Source organism: Erpetoichthys calabaricus, chromosome 5 (assembly GCF_900747795.2).
Source record: "Erpetoichthys calabaricus chromosome 5, fErpCal1.3, whole genome shotgun sequence".
Taxonomy (NCBI): Eukaryota; Metazoa; Chordata; class Cladistia; order Polypteriformes; family Polypteridae; genus Erpetoichthys; species Erpetoichthys calabaricus.
Genome location: NC_041398.2, coordinates 166,015,900 through 166,041,557, shown reverse-complemented (window position 1 = coordinate 166,041,557; position 25,658 = coordinate 166,015,900). Strand labels below are relative to the sequence as shown.

The following is a 25,658-nucleotide window of genomic DNA, read 5'->3' as shown; positions in this document are numbered from 1 at the left end:
GGTGAGCAGAGGAGACGAGGCTGAGGAAAGATGCACTGGGGCTTGTGGCTTGAAATAATTGATACTGACTGTTGTTTTAATTTTTGATTTTAACCTGTTTAATGATGTATTTACTTATCTGGATTTTAACCTACACATGGACCTGTTTATATCATGGATTATGTGTTTATTTATTTATTGAATAACTGCACTGCACCTTATTTATTTGGACACCTTTGTTGTTTTTCTGGAGAATGAATGCATTTTGCACATTTGCAACAGCATTGCTTGTTTGTGTGCCCTCATTGCATTAGTCTATCCTACTCATGACTAATGATTCCCTGGGTTCAAGAAGATGCCAAGACTGTGGGCAACCTGGGCACCAGAAACTCAAATTTAAATCTATGCCAAATGAACAATGAGGCAAAAGCTATGCAGGTATTACCAGGACTTCACAAAAGATTTGGTAAGAAAGTACTTCCTGAGTAGCACATTATTAGCAAAGCCAACCACATGTAGCAACTTAAGCAATACAGTAAACAAACTACCTTCCAAAGAGAAGTAAGAAAACTAAAGAATCTAGTTTATAAAAAGACATAAAAAAATGATCAGTCCAGCATATCCAGTTTTAGCTCTTTCCAGAAGCTATGAGGAAGGTCCATCGTGAAGCCCATCTGTTGCCACAGCTCTACTCAAGGTCCAAATGAAACAGGGCCTATATATGATACAGGATTTCTGTCCTTTAATTCCTCAAGGAATCTCAAATCTAGAGAAGATACTCATTGACTTCAGTGTCAAATATGAAATATGCATTGCTGTTTTTTTTAAAGTATAGATTTTTAATCACTAAGCAATGTATCTTACAGCTAATGGCAAAAAGAAAATAGCTGTTTTAAGAATCTAAACAGTACTGTGCATGAACATAAGAAACAGCTTGGTAAAAACTTCAGTGGGGATGAAGAGGGGTGAGGAATGTTATGACTAAAATATTCAGTCCCATTTCACGATTTCAAGACTTTGGCCTAATCACTGGCTAAGGCTGAAGTCAACACACTAAAACCAGCAACAATGCCTAAACTATCTAATGACTGGTAATGCAGTTATCTTCCAGTAAAATGTGGCAGGTAGGCCTTCCTCAGCCAGTAGGGAATGCTGATACACAGAGTTGCAAATAGTGCACCTGCAACTTAATGCTAATGTACTTGTAAAAATTTCTCACCTTATTTTTTTATCATTTTCCAGGGCTTTCTGAATAAGCTCTGTAATTTCCGTTACTTTCACACCGGCAATCTGGCTACACCTTAGAACCTGTGAATTTGACATTCATATTACAATTACTGGAAGGGACAAAATAGAGGTGCATGCTGATGTAATTAACAATTCATGTTAAGCAGAAAATAACATTTAGTAATTTCTAACCTTTAATAACCAAATTAACAAAAAAATACTTAAAAAACACTGCATTCATATATGTAATATTTGTTTTACATCAAATATATAATATAAATGATCATTATATTGAATTGAACATTCCGTTCTTACAAATCTTTACTATTTAAATTAAACCCAGAAAATACTTCCTCATATAATTTCCAGAAATGTAAAGAAAAAAAGTTGGTATTTCTGAAGTTGAAGTTAGGTTTTCACATTCATTGCATGTTTATTTGCCCCCAAAACTTGTGTTCTTAAGCAAAACATTATAAATAAATTAAGCAAATAAAAAAAAGGGAATGATTTGAGGGAACATTAATTATAAGCCTAGACTTAGATAAGCTGCATATAATGGCTCTACCTCACCTGACACAAGTTGCTGAACATGAGTGTGTAGAAGTTTCTCACGTGCTACATTCTTGCGCCATGCACTATAAAGTCTTCCTGATTTTTTAATCATTACAAATTTCTGACACTTTCAGGTCTTTCATAAATGTCTTTTCATATTTGATAAAGGGCACTTAAGTAAATAAAAAATATTATTTGCTTACTCATGTAATTTAGTAGTAGAAGTAGTGTAACAACTTTATCAAGTGCAGAGAATACAGTGAAATTTAAAACCATGTGCTGAAAATTAAAAAAAAATTAAAGAAACTTGAATAACCTAATAAACTGAAACATGTGAAAAAATAGTGTTTGGAAAACAGTACAAAAAATGTAGTAGTAGGAAAAACACTGAATTAACAAAGTAATCCAGCACCAACCAGAAACCATATGAAAAATACATTTTTCCCTTACACTTTTAGCAGGTTGCACTACCTTTAGCTGCAATGACTATAACCAAATACTTTCCAGGATTCAAAACCAGTTTTTCTCATGACTGCGGAGAGGATTTTAGCCAACTCTTTCCTTGCCTTGCAGAATTTATTTAATTCAAATACATTGTGAGGATTTTTAGCATGAACTGTACATTTCAGGTCCTGCCACAGCATCTCTATTGCGTTAAGGTCTGGACTTTTAAGACCAAAATTTTTACTTCTTTTCTGCAACTCTCATGTAGACTTGCATTTTTAGGTCATTGTCTTGCCATGTGAGTTAACTGTGCTTTAGTTTTAGCTCATGGATGGACAGTCTACTTAATATTTTTTAATACAGAGCAAATTTCACGGTTCATTAATTTATGGCAAGCTGTCCAGGATCTGTGACAGCAAGGCATTTTCACACCATCACACTAACAACATAATGTTTCATTATTGGTATGGTATTCTTACTGTTAAACGCATGCTAGACATAATGGCAGTCATGTTGTTTAAAAAATTCCACATACCACATTTATGTTGTCTGTCTATAAAATATTTCCCCAAAAGGATTGGTGATTGCCCTGGTACTTCCTGGAAAATGACAGACAAGTATTTATGTTCTTTTTAATTAGCAGTGGATTCTGTCTTGTTACTTTGTTTATTATTGGCATGGCAGAGTGCCAATGTATTACTTGCATGTCAAACCAACATGTAAGAGGTCCATATTGGCCTAGTGTCATCCAGACTGTTGAGTTATAAACAAACTTTGCTAAGGCAAAAGAAACCTACAGGCCTCTGGATGGTATCCTCTGTGACCCCCTTCTCGATATCAGATGTTGGCATACTGAATGTAGGCATTATACACTATTCAAAAAACCTAAGGGAACACTTAGTCATCACAATCTAACACCAAGTCAATTAAGCTTCGGGGAGATCAGTCTGTCCAGTTAGGAAGCATAAACGATTATGAATCAACTTCACCTGCTTTGGTGCAAATGAAAGTGACAACAGGTGCACTGGAGAGGCAACAGCAAGACACCCCTAAAAAGGGAATGGTTTTGCAGGTGGTGGGCACAGACAATTACTTTCTTCTTATTCTTCCTGACTGCATGAGGCAGTACCTGCTGCTAATTCAGGTTACACAGGTAGTCTGGCTCCTCCAGGGTGGCACATCCATATGTGCTGCCGCAAGAAGGTTTGCTGTGCCTCCCAGTCTCAAGAGCATGGAGGAGATACCAGGAGACAGGCCATTACATAAGGAGAGGTGGACAGTGGCAGAGAAAGGCATCAATCCAGCATTAATTTCCTTTGACCTCAGTAATAGGAACATATTGTAAATTTGCACTGGTAAGTAGACTCTTATGGAAAGGGTCAAAATAAGTTAGATCTGTATCAAGCAGAGCCAGGCTGTGTTCAGTCAGCTAATTCTAACTATCCCTTTAATTAGGGTGATTTAGCCAGGAGAAATTAGTTTTGTACACCATTATACTCAATGTTGGATATCTTTGTTCATTAGAAAAATTAACTAAGCCACACAAATGTGTTGTTTTTTTGATTGAAGATCTGGAAACATTTAGTGTCAAATTTTGCAGCAATTCGGGGAAATCAGGAAGGGCCAGATACTTTTTAACTATACTATTTACTACCCTTATCCTTTTCTGGTCTTTGCAGAATATTTTCATGTAGCATCATTTATTCCCTCCTTCCCATCTCCAACGTCAGAAGATGACTTCTATCAAACCTTTGTTTATGTTAATGCAGAAAGCCCATGGATTAAGTACAAATATGCATGTATATTCTCCTGCTTCCTGAGTGTAGAATGGTCAATGACAACTACAGTAAAAGTACTTTAAGTGCAAACTTGCATTGGGTCACCATGAGCAAGTATCAGGGCACATGGTGAGCCAGTGGTTTCTTTCTGCATTAGGGGAGGAAAAGACTACTTTCTGCTTAGAACTACCTTTGACAATATTAATGGGATAAGTACCATCAGTATATACTGTATATATATATATGGACATATGCATTTTTGAAAATCAACTTAAATGTGAGTAAGAGTAGAAAGCATGATTTGCTTTACCTAAATGTGACTGAAATTGCCATTCCAAGGAATACAATGTCACTGTATTTTTTAATTATAGGGGCGGCACGGTGGCGCAGTGGGTAGTGCTTCTGCCTTGTAGTTAGGAGACCCAGGTTCGCATCCCAGGTCCTTCCTGCGTGTAGTTTGCATGTTCTCCCTATGTCTACGTGGGTTTCCTCCAGGTACTCTGGTTTCCTCCCACAGTCGAAAGACATACAGGTTATGTGCATTGGTGATTCTAAATTGTCCCTATTGTGTGCATGGTGTGTGGGTGTGTGCGTGCCCTGCGGTGGGCTGGACCCCGCCCGGGGTTTGTTTCCTGCCTTGCGCCCTGTGTTGGCTGGGATTGGATCTAGAAGACCCTCATGACCCTGTAGTTAGGATATAGCAGGTTGGATAATGGATGGATATATATACAGTGATCCCTCGCTATAACGCGCTTCGCCTTTCGCGGCTTCACTCCATCGCGGATTTTATATGTAAGCATATTTAAATATATATCACGGATTTTTTGCTGGTTCGCGGATTTCTGCGGACAATGGGTCTTTTAATTTCTGGTACATGCTTCCTCAGTTGGTTTGCCCAGTTGATTTCATACAAGGGACGCTATTGGCAGATGGCTGAGAAGCTATATTGCTTACTCTTCTCTCTCTCTTGCGCTGACTTTCTCTGATCCTGACGTATGGGGATTGAGCAGGGGGGCTGTTCGCACACCTAGACGATACGGACGCTCGTCTAAAAATGCTGAAAGATTATCTTCACGTTGCTATCTTTTGTGCAGCTGCTTCCTGAAACGACATGCTGCACGGTGCTTCGCAACTTAAAAGCTCGAAGGGCACGTATTGATTTTTGACTGAAAAACAAACTCTGTCTCTGTCTCTCTCTATCTCTTTCTCTCTCCCTGCTCCTGACGGAGGGGGTGTGAGCTGCCGCCTTCAACAGCTTTGTGCTGCGGTGCTTCGCATACTTAAAAGCCAAACAGCCCTATTGATTTGTTTGCTAGAGATTGTTTTCTCTATCTATGTGACATTCTGTGCTCCTGACACGCACTCCTTTGAAGAGGAAGATATGTTTGCATTCTTTTAATTGTGAGACAGAACTGTCATCTCTGTCTTGTCATGGAGAACAGTTTAAACTTTTGAAAAAGAGACAAATGTTTGTTTGCAGTGTTTGAATAACGTTCCTGTCTCTCTACAACCTCCTGTGTTTCTGCGCAAATCTGTGACCCAAGCATGACAATATAAAAATAACCATATAAACATATGGTTTCTACTTCGCGGATTTTCTTATTTCGCGGGTGGCTCTGGAACGCAACCCCCGCGATGGAGGAGGGATTACTGTACTGTATATATAAATATATATATATACACACACCTCTATCTACAGGTGCATCTCAATAAATTAGAATATCATCGGAAAGTTAATTTATTTCAGTAATTCAATTCAAAAAGTGAAACTCATATTATATAGATTCATTACACACAGAGTGATATATTTCTTTTTATTTTGCCGATTATGACTTACAGGTAAAGAAAACTCAAAATTCAGTATTTATCAGTTTTATCAAAAATGCTCTTTTGTTTTCTTTTACAAGCATTTTATGAGCATTACCATTGATTTCAATCAAACACTTGAAAATTGCTGCATGCAGAAGTTTTCTAAAATGCTTGCTACTAAAATAGTTAGTTGTGAATAGTGTTATTGAAAACTAGCCGACGGCCACCGTTGCATACGGCGGTGTAAGAATAGGAACGGAAAACGGTGAGAAAGGAATTCAGAAATCAAGAAGAAATAAATACTTCTTGAAAGACGCAGTTGTGAAATCAGGCTTTCCGAATTTATGTACTATGGCCATGGCATCCTGATAGTTTTGTTGCATGTATCTTGGACTTCCTGGAAATGTGGACGGTAATATGATCATTTTGCCTACATGTACGTTGTTATTTTCAGCGTTTGCTTGTAGTGCGTCTGATAGTCCTTTGTATTGTTCCACGCGCAGATTTTGTTGATGTAATCTGAGATAGTTGAGACACGCGCCCTTTGTTGTAACATACGCATCTACAATGTACTGTTGGAATAGTTTTCCACTGGAGTGCAAAATACTAAATGTACTCCTAATTGCTAATCTGTACGCATAAGCATTATTCGCTTGGCGGTTCTTTTATCGGGAACATGTTGAAAAACTTTGTGCCAGCCAATGTCTCCATAAGCGAATAAAAGTGGAACCATAGGATCGCAATTCATATTGAGCATGGAAATCTGTTTACAGGAGTTGCGTATGAGATAGATGCAAATGTCCCTTTCGGCAGGCGGTTCGCCATCTTCTCCGACGAAAATCGCTGCAACATCGGTGTGACATGTCGGGGCATTGTATCGTCGTAAATCCTGCCTAGGGTTTTCCTTGAAAACCACTTGTACAGATGCTATTGGATTGGACTGAACGATTTCATGCATGTGTTTGTATGATTTAGCACAGGGGTTGATGGTTCTGAGCATGGAATCTAGCTAGAGAAGTAAATTTTCGCTGCATGCAGAGTTTGCTTTATTTTGTAAGCGTACTTCAGTAGCTTACGCTGTGTCAAAAACATACAACTGTCCATATCCTGGAGAAGTAGAAGTGTTAGCGTATAGTGGAGAGATTTGGTGATAAATTTGCCTTTGTCAACCGTTTGTGTCAAGAAATAACCCACTGATAGGAACAGGCAGTTGCTGGATCCCGGAATAGAAACGACGTTGTACAAAAACCCGTCGAAAGAGAAGATATTGTCGTTCATTTTATAGCAAAAGTTTAGGAAACAACCGTCACAGTATAACGAAAATAGCAGGGTGTATGGGAGGCTGCAGCCAGCGTGGGGAAGGGTTTGGAAGAGGACGAATAGGAATCTAGAAATGCCGTGTCGGCTGCGTGTGGGTGGGACCGGTTTTGAAGTGGAGCCACAGGCAGCGTGGGGAAGGGTTTGGAAGAGGACGAATAGGAATCTAGAAATGACGTGTTGGCTGTGTGTGGGCGGGACCGGTTTTGTAGTGGAAGCAGGACGAACCAGAAGAGAAATATATATAAGAGATGATGGCATATAACTTTACAAGCAGTTTTTTCTAATGCTAAAACACTAGAAAAATGCTTAGGTATGAATGAGGCCTGTATGTTAAAAAGAATAGGCAGAATATGGCTTCTTAACTAAATTAACTAACTTTACTATGATATAGCACACTTGCCATTTAAGACACTGACAAAATTGGGGGTTGAGTTCAACCCTCTTCCAGCAATAAAAAAAGAAAAAAAAAAAAAGGTTTTGATAACATCCACAATATTGTTAATTTTAAATGTCTTGCTTTCAATTGTCTTTGACTAGGTTACCGTGAACAATCTAGAATTTTATGGACTTTCACTTTGAAAATTTGTTTTGACTATTGTCAGAACTATAGCCATATGTGCAGCACAAATCCATTCCACTTGCAACTATGCCTATTGACAACATTATTATGATTATGATATTATTATGGATTGTACACTGGCACAAAAGTATTATAATACTGAATATAAAACAGTCACACCGGCACTCTCGCTAATTGCAAATGAAAGTTATATCAAATTTAATGTTGCTCAAAAATAAGTTGAGGTTTCAAATTATTCGTTAATTCACCCCGTCTTTCAACTATTATATTTTTCATCATTCTACTATATCTAAGCAACAATCCAACCCTGCCGCCTTGAGTACCCTATATATCTCATTTACCAACAACTATCCCCTTGAGGCTTTAAAAGCACTATAGTATTTTAAGAAAGGCAAACTCTGCTCTCATATTCTCTTTATTAATATGAAATTTTTCATAACTGATATTATGTGATTTGCTGAGTTTATCATTGTTAACACCTTCATGTTGATAGTTGGTTATACAATGTTACCAAATAAGCTTCCACAACATTCTTAAGTAAATTACCAGTGTGCATATTTCACCCTCTATCAACAAGGGCTGCATTCTTGCATTACATTTAGCTACAGTTTAGGTGAACATAAAAGTGGCTAAAAGATGTGCTGGAAAGCAGGCATGAAAAGACATTTCAATCTGTTCATGCTAGTAAATACTGAAAAAAGAAGTGTTAAACACAAATAACATAATACAGTTTTAGCTTTTTGTGTAAATGGAAAGCAGTTTTAACTAATTATATATCTTACCTGTTCTTTTAAGAGCATGATTCCTCCACTTGACTGAATTGTACATATCTCACGGTGCTTGTTCATGGCAATGACTAATAATCCATCCATTACCTTCTCCTCACGTTCATTTGGGTCCACCAATAAGAAGGTCCTTTAAAGAAAGCCAACACCACTGCTCAGGGACAATTCATTTTCAAATTCTTACATTATAAAATGGGAAAATTTCCTGTTAACTTTAATATAAACATTACTTGGAAATAAGGAAATAAAAGAAGTATTTGGCTTTACACTTTATGTTTTTAATTTATTTTAGCTGCCAGAGCTTGAGTTTTCTACCATTACTGCTTGAGCCTAGTTACTAGTATATGCCCCATATTTAACATAAAAAAAATCTGAAAAAATAAAATGGAAAACTTCTAAAATTATATGTTTTCATGTATTTGGCTTATCCTTTTATTTAAAGTAATATACAATGTACTGAATAGATCTCAGACCTCAGCCATATTTCAGTCTGTAAGGACACTGTTTGTTCACATAAAATATTTAAGTAGTTAGTAATGATATACTGTCAATATTTAATAATTCAACAAGAATCCTCTGCATTTGATGCTAATAAATACAACTACATTTTGCTGTAAATATCTATGTAATAGTATACTTGATGTCAGTGTATACAGTGCTGTTATTATTAAACCCTAAAAACTACTGGATAGTATCATGTTTGCCCTTTCAAAACAGGTAAAATACTAAAAAGTCAATCTAGACTACAGCATTTCTTGTGGAGTCTATCTTTTAATGGCAATACTTCAGGTAAAATGTTTCCTGGTAGTATTGACAAATGGCCGAAATCAAAGCCAGGAACAAATGCAAGACAGGATGTCAGACCATCTCTGAATGCACTGAGGCACACACCAAAAGAAATTGATTTTTCATTTATTTTTAAGATAAAAGATACACAAGTTTTTACATAAAAGAGAATGGCTACTGCATATATGGATAGGAAATTAAAATCTGCATCCAAGGAACCATAAAATTGCCGGTCTAATCAATGAACTACCATACTAGACTACTACTACTTTCATACTCAGCTGGACAGCTGTAGCAAACTTCCACATTGACTTGTAGGAACTACCCATTCTGTGTTCCATCCAGTATGCTGCTAGGATATATATCTGTCCATAAATATGTATAACAGTGTCTGATGAGCAGACTGCAGAAAGGCAGCGTTAGAGCTAATGTGCAGATAAAAATACTCAGTGGCTCCAAAGTATACAGAAATATTGATTTTCAATGGGCTATAAAAGGAAACTACAATGAATATTTAAAAAAGGTTGTTCGCGGATGACCTGTCCAGGGTTTGTGCCTGGATTCTGACTAATGCTGCTAGAACAGGCTCCACACAACTTTAATGCTAATTCAAGTTTCTAAAATGATAAATGGGGTGGGAGTACACTCTCCATACAAAACTGAAAATGTCCTTTCATTGCTTGAGAGTAGACAAGAATGTTCTAGGATCTAAATGGGGAAGAATTAACGAAGGAGCTGTTGTTTCTTTCATACTTTATAGGGATAACATAAAATGATGACAACCCCTCAAAAACAATACCAATCTTTGATTTTAGAACTGGCATATATTTTAAAGTTCTGCAAATTGTGAGACTACTGAATAAAAGATAAAAATGATGGCACAGGGGAGTGTAAAAACGGTGTTGAATTTCTTTCATTTGTACACCATCTACCTCACAGTGGACTGGTGCAGTTAAAACTCTTTCGAAATTGTTTTGAAACATTTTCCAGCCTTGTGAGCACCAACAGCTTTTTTCTGAGGTCCTCAGAATTGATTGAGGTATGACCCAATTCCACAAACCTGCTTGATGAAGATCAGACTTTGATAGTGGAGACCCAGATTTATATACGGCAGGGCTGGTACTCACACATTCACATCTGATTGATTGAAATACCTGACACAAAGTTCCCCTTCAAATGAACTGATAATCTAAGATGTTCATACTTTTTCATACATAAATAACATTGGATCATTTTTCACAGTAAAAAAAAATGATCAAGTATAATGTTTTTGAGTCATTTGTTTATGTGGGTTCGCTTTATCTAGTTTCATGATTTTAGGAAAAATTTGATACATTTTACGTCATATTTACGCAGAAAGAGAAAATTCCAAAGGTTTCACAAAGTTTCTAGTACTACTGTAGTTATATTTTACATAAGGTGAAAAAAATGACCAAACAAAAACAAAACAAACTTAAAGTAAAGTATTTTTGGTGTTTTATTGCTGTATGACATTTTTTTCCTCAGGTGAATGTGGTATCCATGAATGGAAAAATCAATAAAAAAAAAAACAACATATTTTGTTTGTCTAACTTTCCAGAAGTCAGTTTTATTAAACAATGTATAGTTACAATAATGTACTTAATTAGAACAAAATAGTGCTTGTACTGTATCACAAAGTCTGCCTGGTGATTTGTAGTACTTTTCATTATGATAGGTAAAATAAAAAAATTTAAAAATACTGTAAATATCTGCATTATTCATATATAAGGCACGGATATTCCATGGTTGTGGGCGATACATTTTAAAACTAAATATCTGAATAATGATAAATATTGACTTAAAAGTGACATACTTTCACTTTTTTCTTAATATAATGAAAAAAGCACACTACTGGGAAGTACTAATTTGTTAAATGTTAACAATTGGCTACTGTTTTTTTTTGTTTTTTTTTAAATGCAAGATGTACTTAACCTCTACTCTGCAAATTGCCAATGGTGACCTCTGCCAAATGTCATGAAATAGTGAAATGCAAATAAATATAAACACAATATTTTGTGAATATGTGGGCAATGGTGCCATGCAATGGGCAGACTGCTTGCCCAGGACTGGTTTCCACCTGATGCTACCATATAAGACAGGTTGAATTCTAAGTAATTAACACAGACCTCTGCATTAAAGTTTGCAGTGCACGTTTATTGGAATGCATTTTGTAACGCATGTAGTAATAAAATGCATTGTATTAGTCATTCCAACAGATGGCATATCACAGCCATTTGTAGTAACAAAATACATTACTACAAATGTTCGTGATAGGCCTCCTTTTAGAATGACAAATGCCAGGGATATGTCTGTTTTACAGGCCATTTAGTATGGGATTCATAAAAGCAGTGTTAATGTTTGTGATATTTCATTAGTTGGCATGGAAGAGACATAGAAACCAGACGGACACACAGCCACTTATCCTTTTATTAAGATGGGTTATCTGACCAGTTATTAAAAATTAGGATCAAAGTAAATGTAGACACTATCATATCATCCAATTTTCTAGCATGCCATTATTTCTAAAACCAGTACTCCGTATGCTGTGCAGTACACCTCAAACATGTTGCTATTCATTATCTAATCATATTTCTATTTCATAAGCTATTATTAATAGATGCCCTCCATACTGCTGCTTCTAGAGCAGCAATTGGATTATAGTGCATTTTGATCAATTGTACAAAGTCTGCCTGGGAAGTAATGCTTGTTCTACATCTTCATGCTCACTTGTCGGAAATGGCTTCGTTTTATTCAGATGCGTTCCTGTCATTTGTGCTCCTAGATGCCATCTGCTGGTGAAAATATCTGAAGTACAGTACCTCCCAACAACACAAAAAGGGTAGAATCATGCAGTACCTATCTTCAGAGTCTGAATTCTGCCAGGACTCCTCACATCTTATGAAGACCCTGACACATTATTTTCTACTCATTATGTTGCTGAAAGGGATTTGAAATATAACAAATCAGGTAATTTAAAATGTGCTGGATTTGAAAGTTGTCTTTATCTTTATTTAATAGAGCCACCCATCCATCCTCTTCCGCTTATCCGAGGTCGGGTCGCGGGTGCAGCAGCTTGAGCAGAGATGCCCAGACTTCCCTCTCTCTAGCCACTTCTTCTAGCTCTTCCGGGAGAATCCCAAGGCGTTCCCAGGCCAGCCGTGAGATATAGTCCCTCCAGCGTGTCCTGGGTCTTCCCCGGGCCTCCTCCCAGTTGGACGTGCCCGGAACACCTCACCAGGGAGGCGTCCAGGAGGCATCCTGATCAGATGCCTGAGCCACCTCATCTGACTTCTCTCAATACGGAGGAGCAGCGGCTCTACTCTGAGCCCCTCCCAGATGACTGAGCTTCTCACCCTATCTTTAAGGGAGGGCCCAGACACCCTGTGGAGGAAACTCATTTCAGCCGCTTGTATTCGCGATCTCGTTCTTTCGGTCACTACCCATAGCTCATGACCATAGGTGAGGGTAGGAACATAGATTGACTGGTAAATTGAGAGCTTTGCCTTATGGCTCAGCTCCTTTTTCACCACGACAGACCGATGCAGAGCCTGCATCACTGCGGACGCCACACCGATCCGCCTGTCAATCTCCCGCTCCATTGTTCCCTCACTCGTGAACAAGACCCCAAGATACTTGAACTCCTCCACTTGAGGCAGGATCTCTCTCCCAACCCTGAGAGGGCACTCCACCCTTTTCCAGCTGAGGACCATGGTCTTGGATTTGGAGATGCTGATTCCCATCCCAGCCGCTTCACACTCAGCTGCGAACCGATCCAGAGCTAGCTGAAGATCACGGCCTGATAAAGCAAACAGGACAACATCATCTGCAAAAAATAGTGACCCAATCCTGAATCCACCAAACCGGACCCCCTCAACACCCTGGCTGCGCCTAGAAATTCTGTCCATAAAAGTTATGAACAGAATCGGTGACAAAGGGCAGCTCTGTCGGAGTCCAACTCTCACTGGAAACGGGTTCGACTTACTGCCGGCAATGCGGACCAAGCTCTGACACTGGTTGTACAGGGACCGAACAGCCCTTATCAGGGGGTCCGGTACCCCATACTCCCAGAGCACCCCCCACAGGATTCCCCGAGGGACACGGTCAAACGCCTTTTCCAAGTCCACAAAACACATGTAGAATGGTTGGGCGAACTCCCATGCACCCTCCAGGACTCTGCTAAGGCTGTAGAGCTGGTCCACTGTTCCGTGACCAGGACGAAAACCACACTGTTCCTCCTGAATCCGAGGTTCGACTATCCAACGGACCCTCCTCTCCAGAACCCCCGAATAGACTTTTCCAGGGAGACTGAGGAGTGTGATCCCTCTGTAGTTGAAACACACCCTCCGGTCCCCCTTCTTAAAGAGGGGGACCACCACCCCGGTCTGCCAATCCAGAGGCACTGTCCCTGATGTCCATGCGATGTTGCTGAGATGTGCCAACCAAGACAGCCCTACAACATCCATAGCCTTGAGGAACTCTTGGCGTATCTCATCCACCCCCGGGGCCCTGCCACCAAGGAGTTTTTTGACCACCTCGGTGACCTCAATCCCAGAGATGGGGGAGCCCACCTCCGAGTCCCCAGGCTCTGCTTCCACATTTGAACGCATGTTAGTGGGATTGAGGAGGTCTTCGAAGTACTCCCCCCACTGACCCACAATGTCCCGAGTCGAGGTCAGCAGCGCACCACCCCCACCATATACAGTGTTGACACTGCACTGCTTTTCCCTCCTGAGACGCCGGACAGTGGACCAGAATCTCCTTGAAGCCGTCCGAAAGTCATTCTCCATGGCCTCCCCAAACTCCTCCCATGCCCGAGTTTTTGCCTCAGCAACCACTGAAGCTGCATTCCGCTTGGCCTGCCGGTACCTATTAGCTGCCTCCAGAGTCCCACAGGACAAAAGGGACCGGTAGGACTCCTTCTTCAGCTTGACAGCATCCCTCACCGCCGGTGTCCACCAACAGGTTCGGGGATTGCCGCCACAACAGGCACCGACCACCTTACGGCTACAGCTCTGGTCAGCCACCTCAACAATAGAGGCACGGAACGTGGCCCATTCGGACTCAATGTCCCCCACCGCTGTCGGGACGTGGTCGAAGTTCTGCCAGAGGTGGGAGTTGAAGCTACTTCTGACAGGAGGCTCTGCCAGACGTTCCCAGCAGACCCTCACAACACGTTTGGGTCTACCAGGCCTGACCGGCATCCTCCCCCACCATCGAAGCCAACTCACCACCAGGTGGTGATCAGTTGACAGCTCCGGCCCTCTCTTCACCCGAGTGTCCAAGACATGTGGCCACAAGTCCGACGACACGACCACAAAGTCGATCATCGAACTGAGGCCTAGGGTGTCCTGGTGCCAAGTGCACATATGAACACCCCTATGCTTGAACATGGTGTTCGTCATGGACAATCCGTGACGAGTACAGAAGTCCAATAACAAAACACCACTTGGGTTCAGATCGGGGGGGGCCATCCAGGTCTCACTGTCATTGCCCATGTGAGCATTGAAGTCTCCCAGCAGTACGAGGGAGTCCCCAGAAGGTATGCCCTCTAGCACCCCCTCCAGGGACTCCAAAAAGGGTGGGTACTCCTAACTGCTGTTCGGTGCATACGCGCAAACAAGAGTTAGGTCCTGTCCCCCCACCTGAAGGCGGAGGGAGGCTACCCTCTTGTCCACCGGGGTAAACCCCAATGTACAGGCTCCAAGTCGGGGGGCAATAAGTATGCCCACACCCGCTCGGAGCCTCTCACCAGGGGCAACTCCAGAGTGGTAGAGAGTCCAGCCCCTCTCAAGGAGATTGGTTCCAGAGTCCAAGCTGTGTGTCGAGGTGAGCCCGACTATATCTAGTCGGAACCTCTCAACCTCGCACACTAGCTCAGGCTTCTTCCCCCTTCAGAGAGTTGAAATTCCACGTCCCAAGAGCCAGCTTCTGTAGCCGAGGATCGGACTGCCAAAGTCCACGCCTTTGGCCACCACCCAAATCACACTGCACCCAACCTCCTTGGCCCCTCCCATAGGTGGTGAGCCCATGAGAAGGGGGACCCAAGTTGCCTCTTTGGGCTGTGCCCGGCCGAGCCCCATGGCTGCAAGCCCGGCCACCAGGCTCTCGCCATCAAGCCCCACCTCCAGGCCTGGCTCCAGAGGTGGGCCCTGGTGACCTGCGTCCAGGCAAAGGAAAACGCCGTCCAAATTTTTTATTCATCATAGAAGGTCTTTTGAACCGCACTTTGTCTCATCCCTCACCTAGGACCAGTTTGCCTTGGGTGACCCTACCAGGGGCATAAAGCCCCGGACAACAGAGCTCCTCAGATCATTGGGACACGAAAACTCCTCCACCACGATAAGGTGGCGGTTCGAGGAGGGGTATTTAATAGAGCAAATAAAGATAATACAATTAAAAAGAATTTACTGAATAAAAGACATGCAGGTTAGGTGGATTGGCGATTCTAAATTGGCCCTAGTGTGTGCTTGGTGTGTGGGTGTGTTTGTGTGTGTCCTGCGGTGGGTTGGCACCCTGCCCAGGATTGGTTCCTGCCTTGTGCCCTGTGTTGGCTGGGATTGGCTCCAGCAGACCCCCCATGACCCTGTGTTTGGATTCAGCGGGTTGGAAAATGGATGGATGGATGGAAAATGAAATAATGTACTTAAGGACTTAAGTGCAGCATTTGACACCATCGACCATTCTATTTTACTGCACAGGCTAGAAAATGATGTTGGGCTTACAGGCACCATTCTCGATTGGTTTAATTCTTACTTATCAAATCGATTCCAATATGTACAGAAATGTGCTGACAGTACTCCATCATTATACACAGAAGTTCAATATGGTGTCCCACAGGGCTCAGTACTGGGACCTTTACTGTTTTCACTGTACATGCTTCCACTGGGATCTCTCATTAGGAAACATAATGTTAATTTTCACTCGTATGCAGATGACACCCAGTTATACCTTTCATTTAAATCAAATGAAGTTTCTCCAATGTTGTCTTTAATTAGTTGTGTTAGCGAATTAAAAGGAGTGGATGAATGAGAACTACTTGTCTTTAAATACAGATAAAACAGAGATGTTAAATGTTGGAGGGAATGATGCTGATCACAACAATATTTTGTCATCATTTAACTCAGTTGGAATCCCAGTCAATTTTACTGAATCAGCCCGCAATCTAGGAGTTATCTTTGACTCTAGCATGTCATTTAAAGCGCATGTTACAAAGTTGTCCAAAACATGTTTCTTCCATCTTAAAAATGTTAGGAAATTAAGGCGCTTTTTGAATAAACAGGATTCTGAGAAACTAATTCATGCATTTATCTCTAGTAGGATTGAATACTGCAATGCAGTGTTCACTGGATGTTCAAACTGTTCTTTATACAGCCTCCAGTTAATCCAAAATGCAGCTGCAAGAATTATTACAAGAACAAGAAAATACGAACACATAACTCCAGTTCTTAAATCCTTACACTGGCTCCCGGTTAAGTTTAGGGCAGATTTCAAAATCCTTCTTTTAACATATAAAGCATTAAATGGTCGAGGTCCGGCTTACTTGTCTGAACTTATCATGACTTACAAACCAGAGCGCACATTAAGATCTCAAGATGCCGGTCTGCTTATGATTCCAAGGATTAATAAAATAACAGTGGGAGGTCGAGCTTTTAGTTACAGGGCCCCTAAACTGTGGAATGGTCTGCCTGCTACTCTAAGAGATGCCCCTTCGGTCTCAGCTTTTAAATCCCGGCTGAAGACTCACTACTTCAGTTTAGCATATCCTGACTAGAGCTGCTGATTAACTGTACAGACTGCATCTCTGTTGTTAGTCATTAGCACTTAAACATAAGTAACATGACAGTTATAATTGTATACTAACCCTCACTTATTCTGTTTTTCTTCTCGGTACTCAAATGTGGCACTTGGTGCCACGGCCCACCTGCCAAGTTGTTTTGCCTGCCTAAGGAAAAGTCATCCCAGATGGAGGATCGCAGGAATCGTGGGAAAGAGGGGTCCTTTCATCGGATTGGCTGGCCCAGCACTGTTTCAGCCGTGGAATGGCCAAATGGGGGAGGCAGCTTGAAGGATGAGGTCTCCAGGACTCTATACAAATACAAATCTTATTATGGGATACATCATCTACTGTTAAATTCTGCTCTGTACTTCTAAAATGTATATTTTTTATTTCTTACTATATTGAGAAATTGTTCTGTTCTGTGTACTGCATTGTATTGTATTGACCCCCTTCTTTTGACATCCACTGCACGCCCAACCTACCTGGAAAGGGGTCTCTCTTTGAACTAACTTTCCCAAGGTTTCTTCCATTTTTTCCCTACAAGGTTTTTTTTGGGAGCTTTTCCTTGTCTTCTTAGAGAGTCAAGGCTGGGGGGCTGTCAAGAGGCAGGGCCTGTTAAAGCCCACTGCGGCACTTCCTGTGTGATTTTGGGCTATACAAAAATAAACTGTATTGTATTGTATTGTATTGTAATGTGCTGTTTTTAAAACTACATAAACTCATGGACATTGACAGCTTGTAAAGCTTTAGTCTTAGCTGCCTGAAAATTACTCCTAAATCATTCTGTTTTTGAAACAAGTTAAAACTCTAAAAAAGAATACTAAACATCCCAACATATAAAAATATTCTGAAACAAAGATTAACTGCGTTCATTTAAATTCGCATGTTACTCTTTCAGAAAATAAATATTTATAACAAGATTTCTATATAACATGCAATTCTCTTAAATCTTGTAATAAATTCAGTTGGTTGTGGGATAATGATTTCTCTCAATAAAGGTCCAAAAGAAATGCAGTTAGGAAAGCATAATGCAATTGTGATGAAAATATATACCTTGCACATACATGGTAGGGTAATATACAATACAGTAATGTTATTGTATAGCAGGCAGAAAGAAAATCTGCAATTCAGATTAACTAAAATTTAACTTTAATAAGAAAAAAAATGAAAAAAGTCTAAACATATATACTGTATGCACCAAGTCCTGTTGACTAAATCATGATTGGATGTTTTTGAATGGCAAATTGCTGCCAGGGAAGTATAATGTTGCAATACACGCAACCTTCGTTTTGTAAGCAATAATCATTTGTATCTGTTCGAGTAAATCCAGTAAGGTTTTAGAAATTGAGGAAGAATTTACATTAATGGATACATATTTATACTGTTGGGAGATTTTTTTTAAAACTGAAGGACTTATTCATAAAGCACAATGGGACTTTGGAAGCTAATAAACTGTTAATGACAAGCAGACTTTCAAATTTTTTTTATATCCAATTGTTTTAAAATACAGTTTTAAACTCCTAGTACAAAATGTAGTGAACTTCTATTTACATAAAATTCTATCAAGATTTTTTTATAATTTATAGAGACAGGAAGCCCTGTTGTACTGCATTTATTCCAATGATTGTCTTGAAGATTAATTATAGGCAGCAATGAATTTCAATAAATATTATCACAGTGGTCTGTGTATTTAATAAGCATTGCACACAAACATTATTTGCTCATTAAAGATTATTCTTTTCTGTACCACATACATTTCTATTTTATAATATTATGTTTACTATTACACTATATGGACAAAAGTATTGGGATGCCTGACCATTATACCAACTGGGACTTTAATGACATTGCATTCAAATACATAGACTAATATGGTGTTGTGCCCCATTTGCAGCTGTAGTAGCTTCCACTGTTCTTGGAAGGCGTTCCACAAGATTTGAGTGTTTCTGTGGGAATTTGTGCAGATTCATTTTATAGAGCATTTATGAGGTCAAGCACTGATGTTGTATGAGAAGGCCTGGCTCGCAATCTCCATTCCAGTTCATCCCAAAGGTGTTAGATGGGATTCAGGTTAGGACTCCCTGTGGTCCAGTAAAGTTCTTCCACACCGAACCCATCCAACCATGTCTTTATGAACCTTACTTTGTGCACTGGGACATGGTCATGCTAGAATACAAAGGTTGTAAGCAAAGCGTTGTCCAAAATGTCTTGGTATTCTGAAGCATTAAGATTGTCCTTCACTGGAAGTAAGGGGCCTAGCCCAAACCCTGAAAAACAGACCCACATCATTATCCCTCCTTCACCAATCTTCATAGTTGGAAAATGCAATCAGGGCAGGCAACATTCTCTCGGTATCCACCAAATACAGAATTGCCCATCTGACTGCCAAACAGAGAAGTGTGATTCATCACTCCATAGAACATGCTTCCACTGCTCTACAGTCCAGTGGTGGTGAGCTTTACACCACTTCATCTGATGCCTGCCATTGGACTTGGTGATGTGTGGCTTTCATGAAGCTCCTGCCGCACAGTTAATGCCAGTGGAAGTTTGGAACTCTTCAGCTACGGAATCAGTAGAGTGCTGGTGACTTTTATGCTTCTTTTCCAATAATACCACTTACAGTTGACCATGGAATACCCAGCAGGGATGAAACTTCACAAACGATCTTATTCGCACTGTAACATGACGCAAGCACTAAAGCCGAAATGTGCTTATGCACAGAAAAATCCAGATGCAGGAATCTGTGCATTCGCCAACTTCCGCGTTCTTCCGCTACATAAATCCCGCTCAACGTGGAAATAAACGCACGCGCGTGCTGTCCCGCCCCAACTCCTCCCAGAATTATGCCTCTTTGAATATGCAAATCAATATAAATAGCCCTTAAGCCCAGTGTTCTGTTAAAAGGCAATGGCAAAAGTACGAGGAAAAACAGAAGAATTTCAGTGAATAACAAATAGAGGCAAAGAAAAACGCACTAATTGTTGGTTAAAACAGTTATATAAGCAACAAAAGGAAGTTGATCGAATGACATAGCGTGTCGGAGAAACTCGAAAGCTCAAGTTCACAAAGTCGCACAGTGCCGAAATAAAAAAAGTTGTCACATATCAAAGTTGGCGTGAAAAGGCGACTCGTAGCCCAACGTCTGAGTGTCATATGAAAGCTTATTAGGGTACAGTGGAAAATAAAAGGCACACACTGTGAAAAAAAGCACGAAATGTCAACTTTAATCTCGAAATTTCCACTTTAATCACGTAGTTTATTTTGTCATTAAAGTAGAACATCATAAACTTCATCTTAAAATTGTTTAATTTACTAGTTTCTCAAATCCCATCGTAACTAAAGTAGCACGTTAAATGCTTTGTTCTGTATTTGATCTTCTATGTGCTCTATGTGTGTGAATCACTACCTGCTTCTTAAACGGGCTTTCTCTTTCTCTGACAAGACACATAATCCATTACATTTGTGATATTACAGCTCGCTGAGTAATTAAAATACTGAGATGTATACGTGATATCTTTATCATGATGATAGGAATGAAAGCATGTTATTAAACATGGGAACACGGTGGCGGAGCTGCAGTGCTTGGTCGTGTCTCATGCAAGAGGCTTGCTGCGCCATGCGTGACCTTCGATGAAATAATTTATTACAGAAGTACTGTTTCTTTTAAACATACTAACCTCCAATTCCTGTCCTTACTTTTCTTTCTCCAAATACCCAATCGCCACACAATTAGCTCTGTAACAGACGTGAAGCCATTTGTAAGCTTAGAAAGCAGATTCTTCAAAACTTTTAAGGAACATTGAAATATCTTTGTAGTACGTGTTTAATTATTCTATCCGTCTATCCTTCCAGTGTCGCGTAAGCACCAGCAAGAATACAATGCAATGCAGGAACAATCCCTGAACTAGCTAGCACTGCGGCACCGTGTCCTCACATGTTTAATTATTAACAATACAGATTATTTAAAAGAAGTTAAAGTTTTATCTGTAAAATATAATCAACATATTTTGCTGCAATTCATCTTAAAAATGATACCATCATCATATGTAAATACGCGCTTTATAAAGTGGCGCAGGTTGTGCAATATTATAACTGTAGTGCAAGTTTACAGTGAGGTAATTGTACTTATAAGTACAAACAGTTCTACAAGGAGCACTTGATGGACTGATTGAGTGTGTTTATAGTTCTTGGGATGAAACTTTTTCTAAACCCCGAAGTCCGTACAGGAAAGGCTTTGAACTGTTTTGCCATGGCTGAGGAGCATGCTTGATACTGTATACCGATAATTCTCTTTCCAATCAGCTGCTGCTGTGATTCTCCACTCAGATACAGTGATATAAATACTCCGAGTGGTGCAGTGAGAGTAATATGGAAAAAGATGATCTGCTGTGGCAACCCTTAACGGGAGCAGCTGAAAGAAGAAGAAGATGCAGTGAGGTTAACAATGCTAAAGCAGTTATGGTATTTGGAATACTATAGCTATTCCCTGGACCATTATATTGCTGCAGGTTTATTACAATCAGATACATTACACTAAAACAATATGCAGTTAGTTTCAGTGTATTTATAAAGCCGCGCCAGGAACGTGGATCTAAGAAAGAAAGGGTGACCATACAGGAACAGTAGCACTGCTTTGACGCTGGGTGCCGCCAGTCTGCAAAACTGAGCGGAGAAATTGCGTACGCCAGGGTATGAGGTACCGTGGAAATGTGCGTGGCTTTACGCCAAGTTTAGGTTTTATACATCGCGATTTGAGCGTGGAAACGTTCGTATGCAACATTTCTGTGCGTACGCACCGCTTATACATGAGGCCCCTGATGTGGCTGTAGGCTTAATGGTTATTCAGTAAAGGCTAAGTATAAAAATTTTATGCGTCTTTGTTGTAGCTTTGAGGCGGGACTGTAAGCAGAACTAGTGCATTTCCCAGCAGTGAACCTGGTTCATGCCACTAACACTTCCTAACTGGACACACTACTAAAAATGTGTTTTTTTTTTTTCTTCTTCCTACCATGATCGTGTTTTGGCAATTATAATAGGCTCATCCTTTGAAGGTAGATAATCGGAAATGACCACATAAGTGAGCTATAGACTAAATGAAAAACTTAATCCTGGATAACTGATGGTGAATTGTTCCTATAATATTTATTAGTATAACACATGCACTTACGGTCCCAAAATAAAATGCGAAAACCCAAGTTAAAGATAAGAAGCCGTTGATACTTCTTTCATTTTCTTAAAAGTCAGAATGTATTTTATTACTTCTGGTGGCTCATTTAAAGCAAGCAGAATAAATAAGAGGTATTGCACTTTGTAACCTGGACTTTGCCTTGCATGCCTATGTGATATTGTGTTTGTCTGCTGTTCAATTATTTTGTATTCAGGATTACTTCTTGCTTGTAATCTTTCGCTGTCTTTGTCACTTAATCCCCTTCTGAAATTCACTTGATGCTCGGCAGATGTTGCTGCTCTTTTTCTTTCTGCTGTTATAGTGGTTATCATTTGGTTTTACTGCAAACACATGACCACACATCACTTTGCTATCCATTATTTAAGTTTAATAAAGTGTAATGTTTGATGAGCAATTAACAGAATACTTTATTATAAATTCTGAACACACACGTACCATATCCTGAGGTATTAACAATAGATGGGCTTGCGGAGACCGTGCTTTGATTACAATAAAGTTTTCTGCCCACCAGTAAAATGGCCAGTAGGTTGCCGCAACGTACTGTTTTTTTTTTTTTTTTTTCCAGAACAAATCGGTCTCAATTCAGGCTTACTTCTTGCTTGATTATGTGCTTTAACATCTTGCATGCTCATTCGCCTTTTGTGATGTGCTTGACGTTTAGCAGATGTCTCTGCTGTTCTTTTTTTATGTGTCATTATGGAGGCTATCACTTGATTTCTCTTATTATTTATATTTAGCTGTAAACACATGACCACATGTCACTTTGCAATCCTTTATGGCCAACCTGTTGCTTCTACCACCTTCTGCAATGGGCCTGATGCTGCTGCTGTTCTTTTTCTTTACACTTTGTCATAAACACATGACTTCAGATCAAGTCTACCAGGGTGCCACTACATAATCCAGGACATATCAGATTCTAAACTTTCAATTAAGACAAAGATCAAGGTTCTATCCCTATTATTTCACAAGTAATTGTGAGACAGATGAACACACACACACACACACACACACACACACACACACACACACACACACACACACACACACACACACACAATGTAGTTACATGAGCTGTACCTTGAGTTTTTAAATCTGTTGAAATGATTAAATAATCTGACTTGAAAAAAATAAAATAGTCCATGACCCCAGCATCTCAACAACAAAAACACACAAACATAAAGCAAACATATTACGAATTACACATTCTTTGACTTGGTCAAATAACTAAAGTCTCTTGTCAACAAAATGGCTTACTAAACTCTATTGAAAAGGGGTGGTTTTGCTCCAGACAAAGAATCTACACCTCATAATTACTGGAGGTTTTGGAAATTTGCAATTTTAGGCAAATCAATATAGTTTATTAAACCTTTAGTATGCACTGTAATTACAGCATATGTGAGTGTATGAGTCTTAATGAGCACATATACAAAGCTACAAGAACACAAATGTAAAGAACTGTAGCTACCGGTACTGCTTTATACTACTTCAATACATAGAATAAAACAAACTTAAAAGGACATTTTTCACATCTCAAATATACTACTTTCTCATAACACATAAAACGGCTTTTCAGCAGCATATGCTTACCCTTGCTGGAAGAAGGAAAAACTAACACAGATAGGCATATGATGAATGCATAATGGAACTGGGTCACGTTCATCCACGCTGTACTGCAAAAACAGACAAGAAACAGCATTGAGAAACATAAGGAAGGTGATGGCTGTAAAATTTATGAATATAAATCATGGAATTATGCATTTGTTTAGGGAAATTAACTGTGAATATAACAACAAGTTCAAAAGTGAAAGTGAAGCAGTACAAATTTTACTATAGTATAAAAAAAAAAAAAAAAAGTACTGACTAATTACCCAAGATAAAAAGGCTTCTTCAACAAGAAAAAGTGCAGAATGAGCAATGTTAAGTGATCACTTCCAGAGTTCCACATGTAACACGTGATTTGGTAAATTTTTATTAACAGCTCTTTTCCATGTTTGTAACATACAACTTACATTGAGGATTCCTCTTATTTGCAGCACAAACCTGACCACTGAAGCCAAACCAAGATAATTTATTATTTTAGTCTTAGTCACTTACTCAAGGAGATTCTTTTCCTCTGTCTTTGCTAAATGTTAATAATAAATGGGCTAACTTAGTTCAACATTTTTTTAATTAAAAATTCCATTGCATAGTCTCAGAGGTTTATCAAGCTCTTCTATGCCTCACCTTCTCTACATAGTAGTATTGCTTAAATGTATCAGTATCTCTTTATGACAAGATTATAAAATAAAATGGGACAATATATTGCAAATGCACAAGACAATAAATATTAGAATTAACCATATTTAGATAAACTATAGCAAAATACAGTAAAATACATACATAAGGACCATAATATACACAATAAGCAAAGCAGAAAAAAAACCTAAGAATATTGTCTTTAAAATAACTAGTAAAATACCCATTAACAATGATCCAAAACAAAATACAATAAAAAGGTACTGTATATTACCCAGGTTTAAATTTAAATTACTTTATTAATTGTTAAAGAATGTTTTGTTTACAATGTTTTTGCCAAAGGCATGATTGTTCGATAAAATATCACCGTGTTCCTTTGAGCTGGTAAGTGGATGCAGACAGTTTCATGTTTTTTGCTTCTTATGAAAGCCACCATTGGTGAGCAGAAAGTTGTGGTGGTGTTGACAACTTCTTTTGGGTGTCTGACTAAGCTCCCTTTTTCCTTTCAGCCTTCTTTCTAGCTGGTGCATTGGTCTTATTTTCTGTGCTTTGTAGTTATGAGACAATAGGCAGGGACCTTCAACTGCATTCATTTTTGATTAGCCTTAATCCTTGGTTAAAATAAGATATCCCTTTGATGTCAGCATTACTGCTTTACAGCTTTCCCAGTATAATTGTTATGAAAAGTTTTTCATTTTCACAGTTCAGTGTGAAAAATTAAATACGAGTTATGTACAGACATAATGAAGCAAATTAGATATCTGGGATTTACATTTTAGTAGCATTTGTTTTATTTAAGCTAATTACTCTTGTATTCTTAAGTTGTACAGCCTTTGGTCAAGATTCTTGCTACTTTTATGTTTTAGAATACCACTTTCCAGGCTCTAGATCGTGCCAAAATATGGAACGACAACATTTTTTAGAGTTAAAATTGAAAAGGCATAACATCCACTTCTCCCTCCTCTGGAATACGTATAAAACGTCAGAAAGCCCATCCACTATTTGAGCCCAAAATGGCAATGTCAGACGAACTAAGTAGCACAAAACTGACCATATTTCCATGAAGTATTGCATGCTTATTATATATATGTATAAATACATACATAATCATAAAGAAAGAATGAAAAACTAGTTTGCTTTCATTTTTAAAGTGCAGAATTTAGAAAGATCTGCAGCA

At 39.2% G+C, this 25,658-nt stretch overlaps 1 protein-coding gene across 2 annotated transcripts in view; it reads right to left on the bottom strand.

The window, feature by feature from the left end:
* The window catches only part of exosc9 (exosome component 9), a 59,710-nt gene that overhangs the window by 20,951 nt on the left and 13,101 nt on the right, over positions 1-25,658 (bottom strand). For both annotated transcript variants that reach the window (XM_028802177.2, XM_051927656.1), the window contains 3 exons: positions 23,834-23,916; positions 8,472-8,604; positions 1,199-1,287 (listed from right to left, as the gene is read on the bottom strand). In XM_028802177.2, coding sequence (XP_028658010.1) covers positions 1,199-1,287; positions 8,472-8,604; positions 23,834-23,916 — 305 coding nt within the window. The remainder of the gene's footprint in view (positions 1-1,198; positions 1,288-8,471; positions 8,605-23,833; positions 23,917-25,658) is intronic.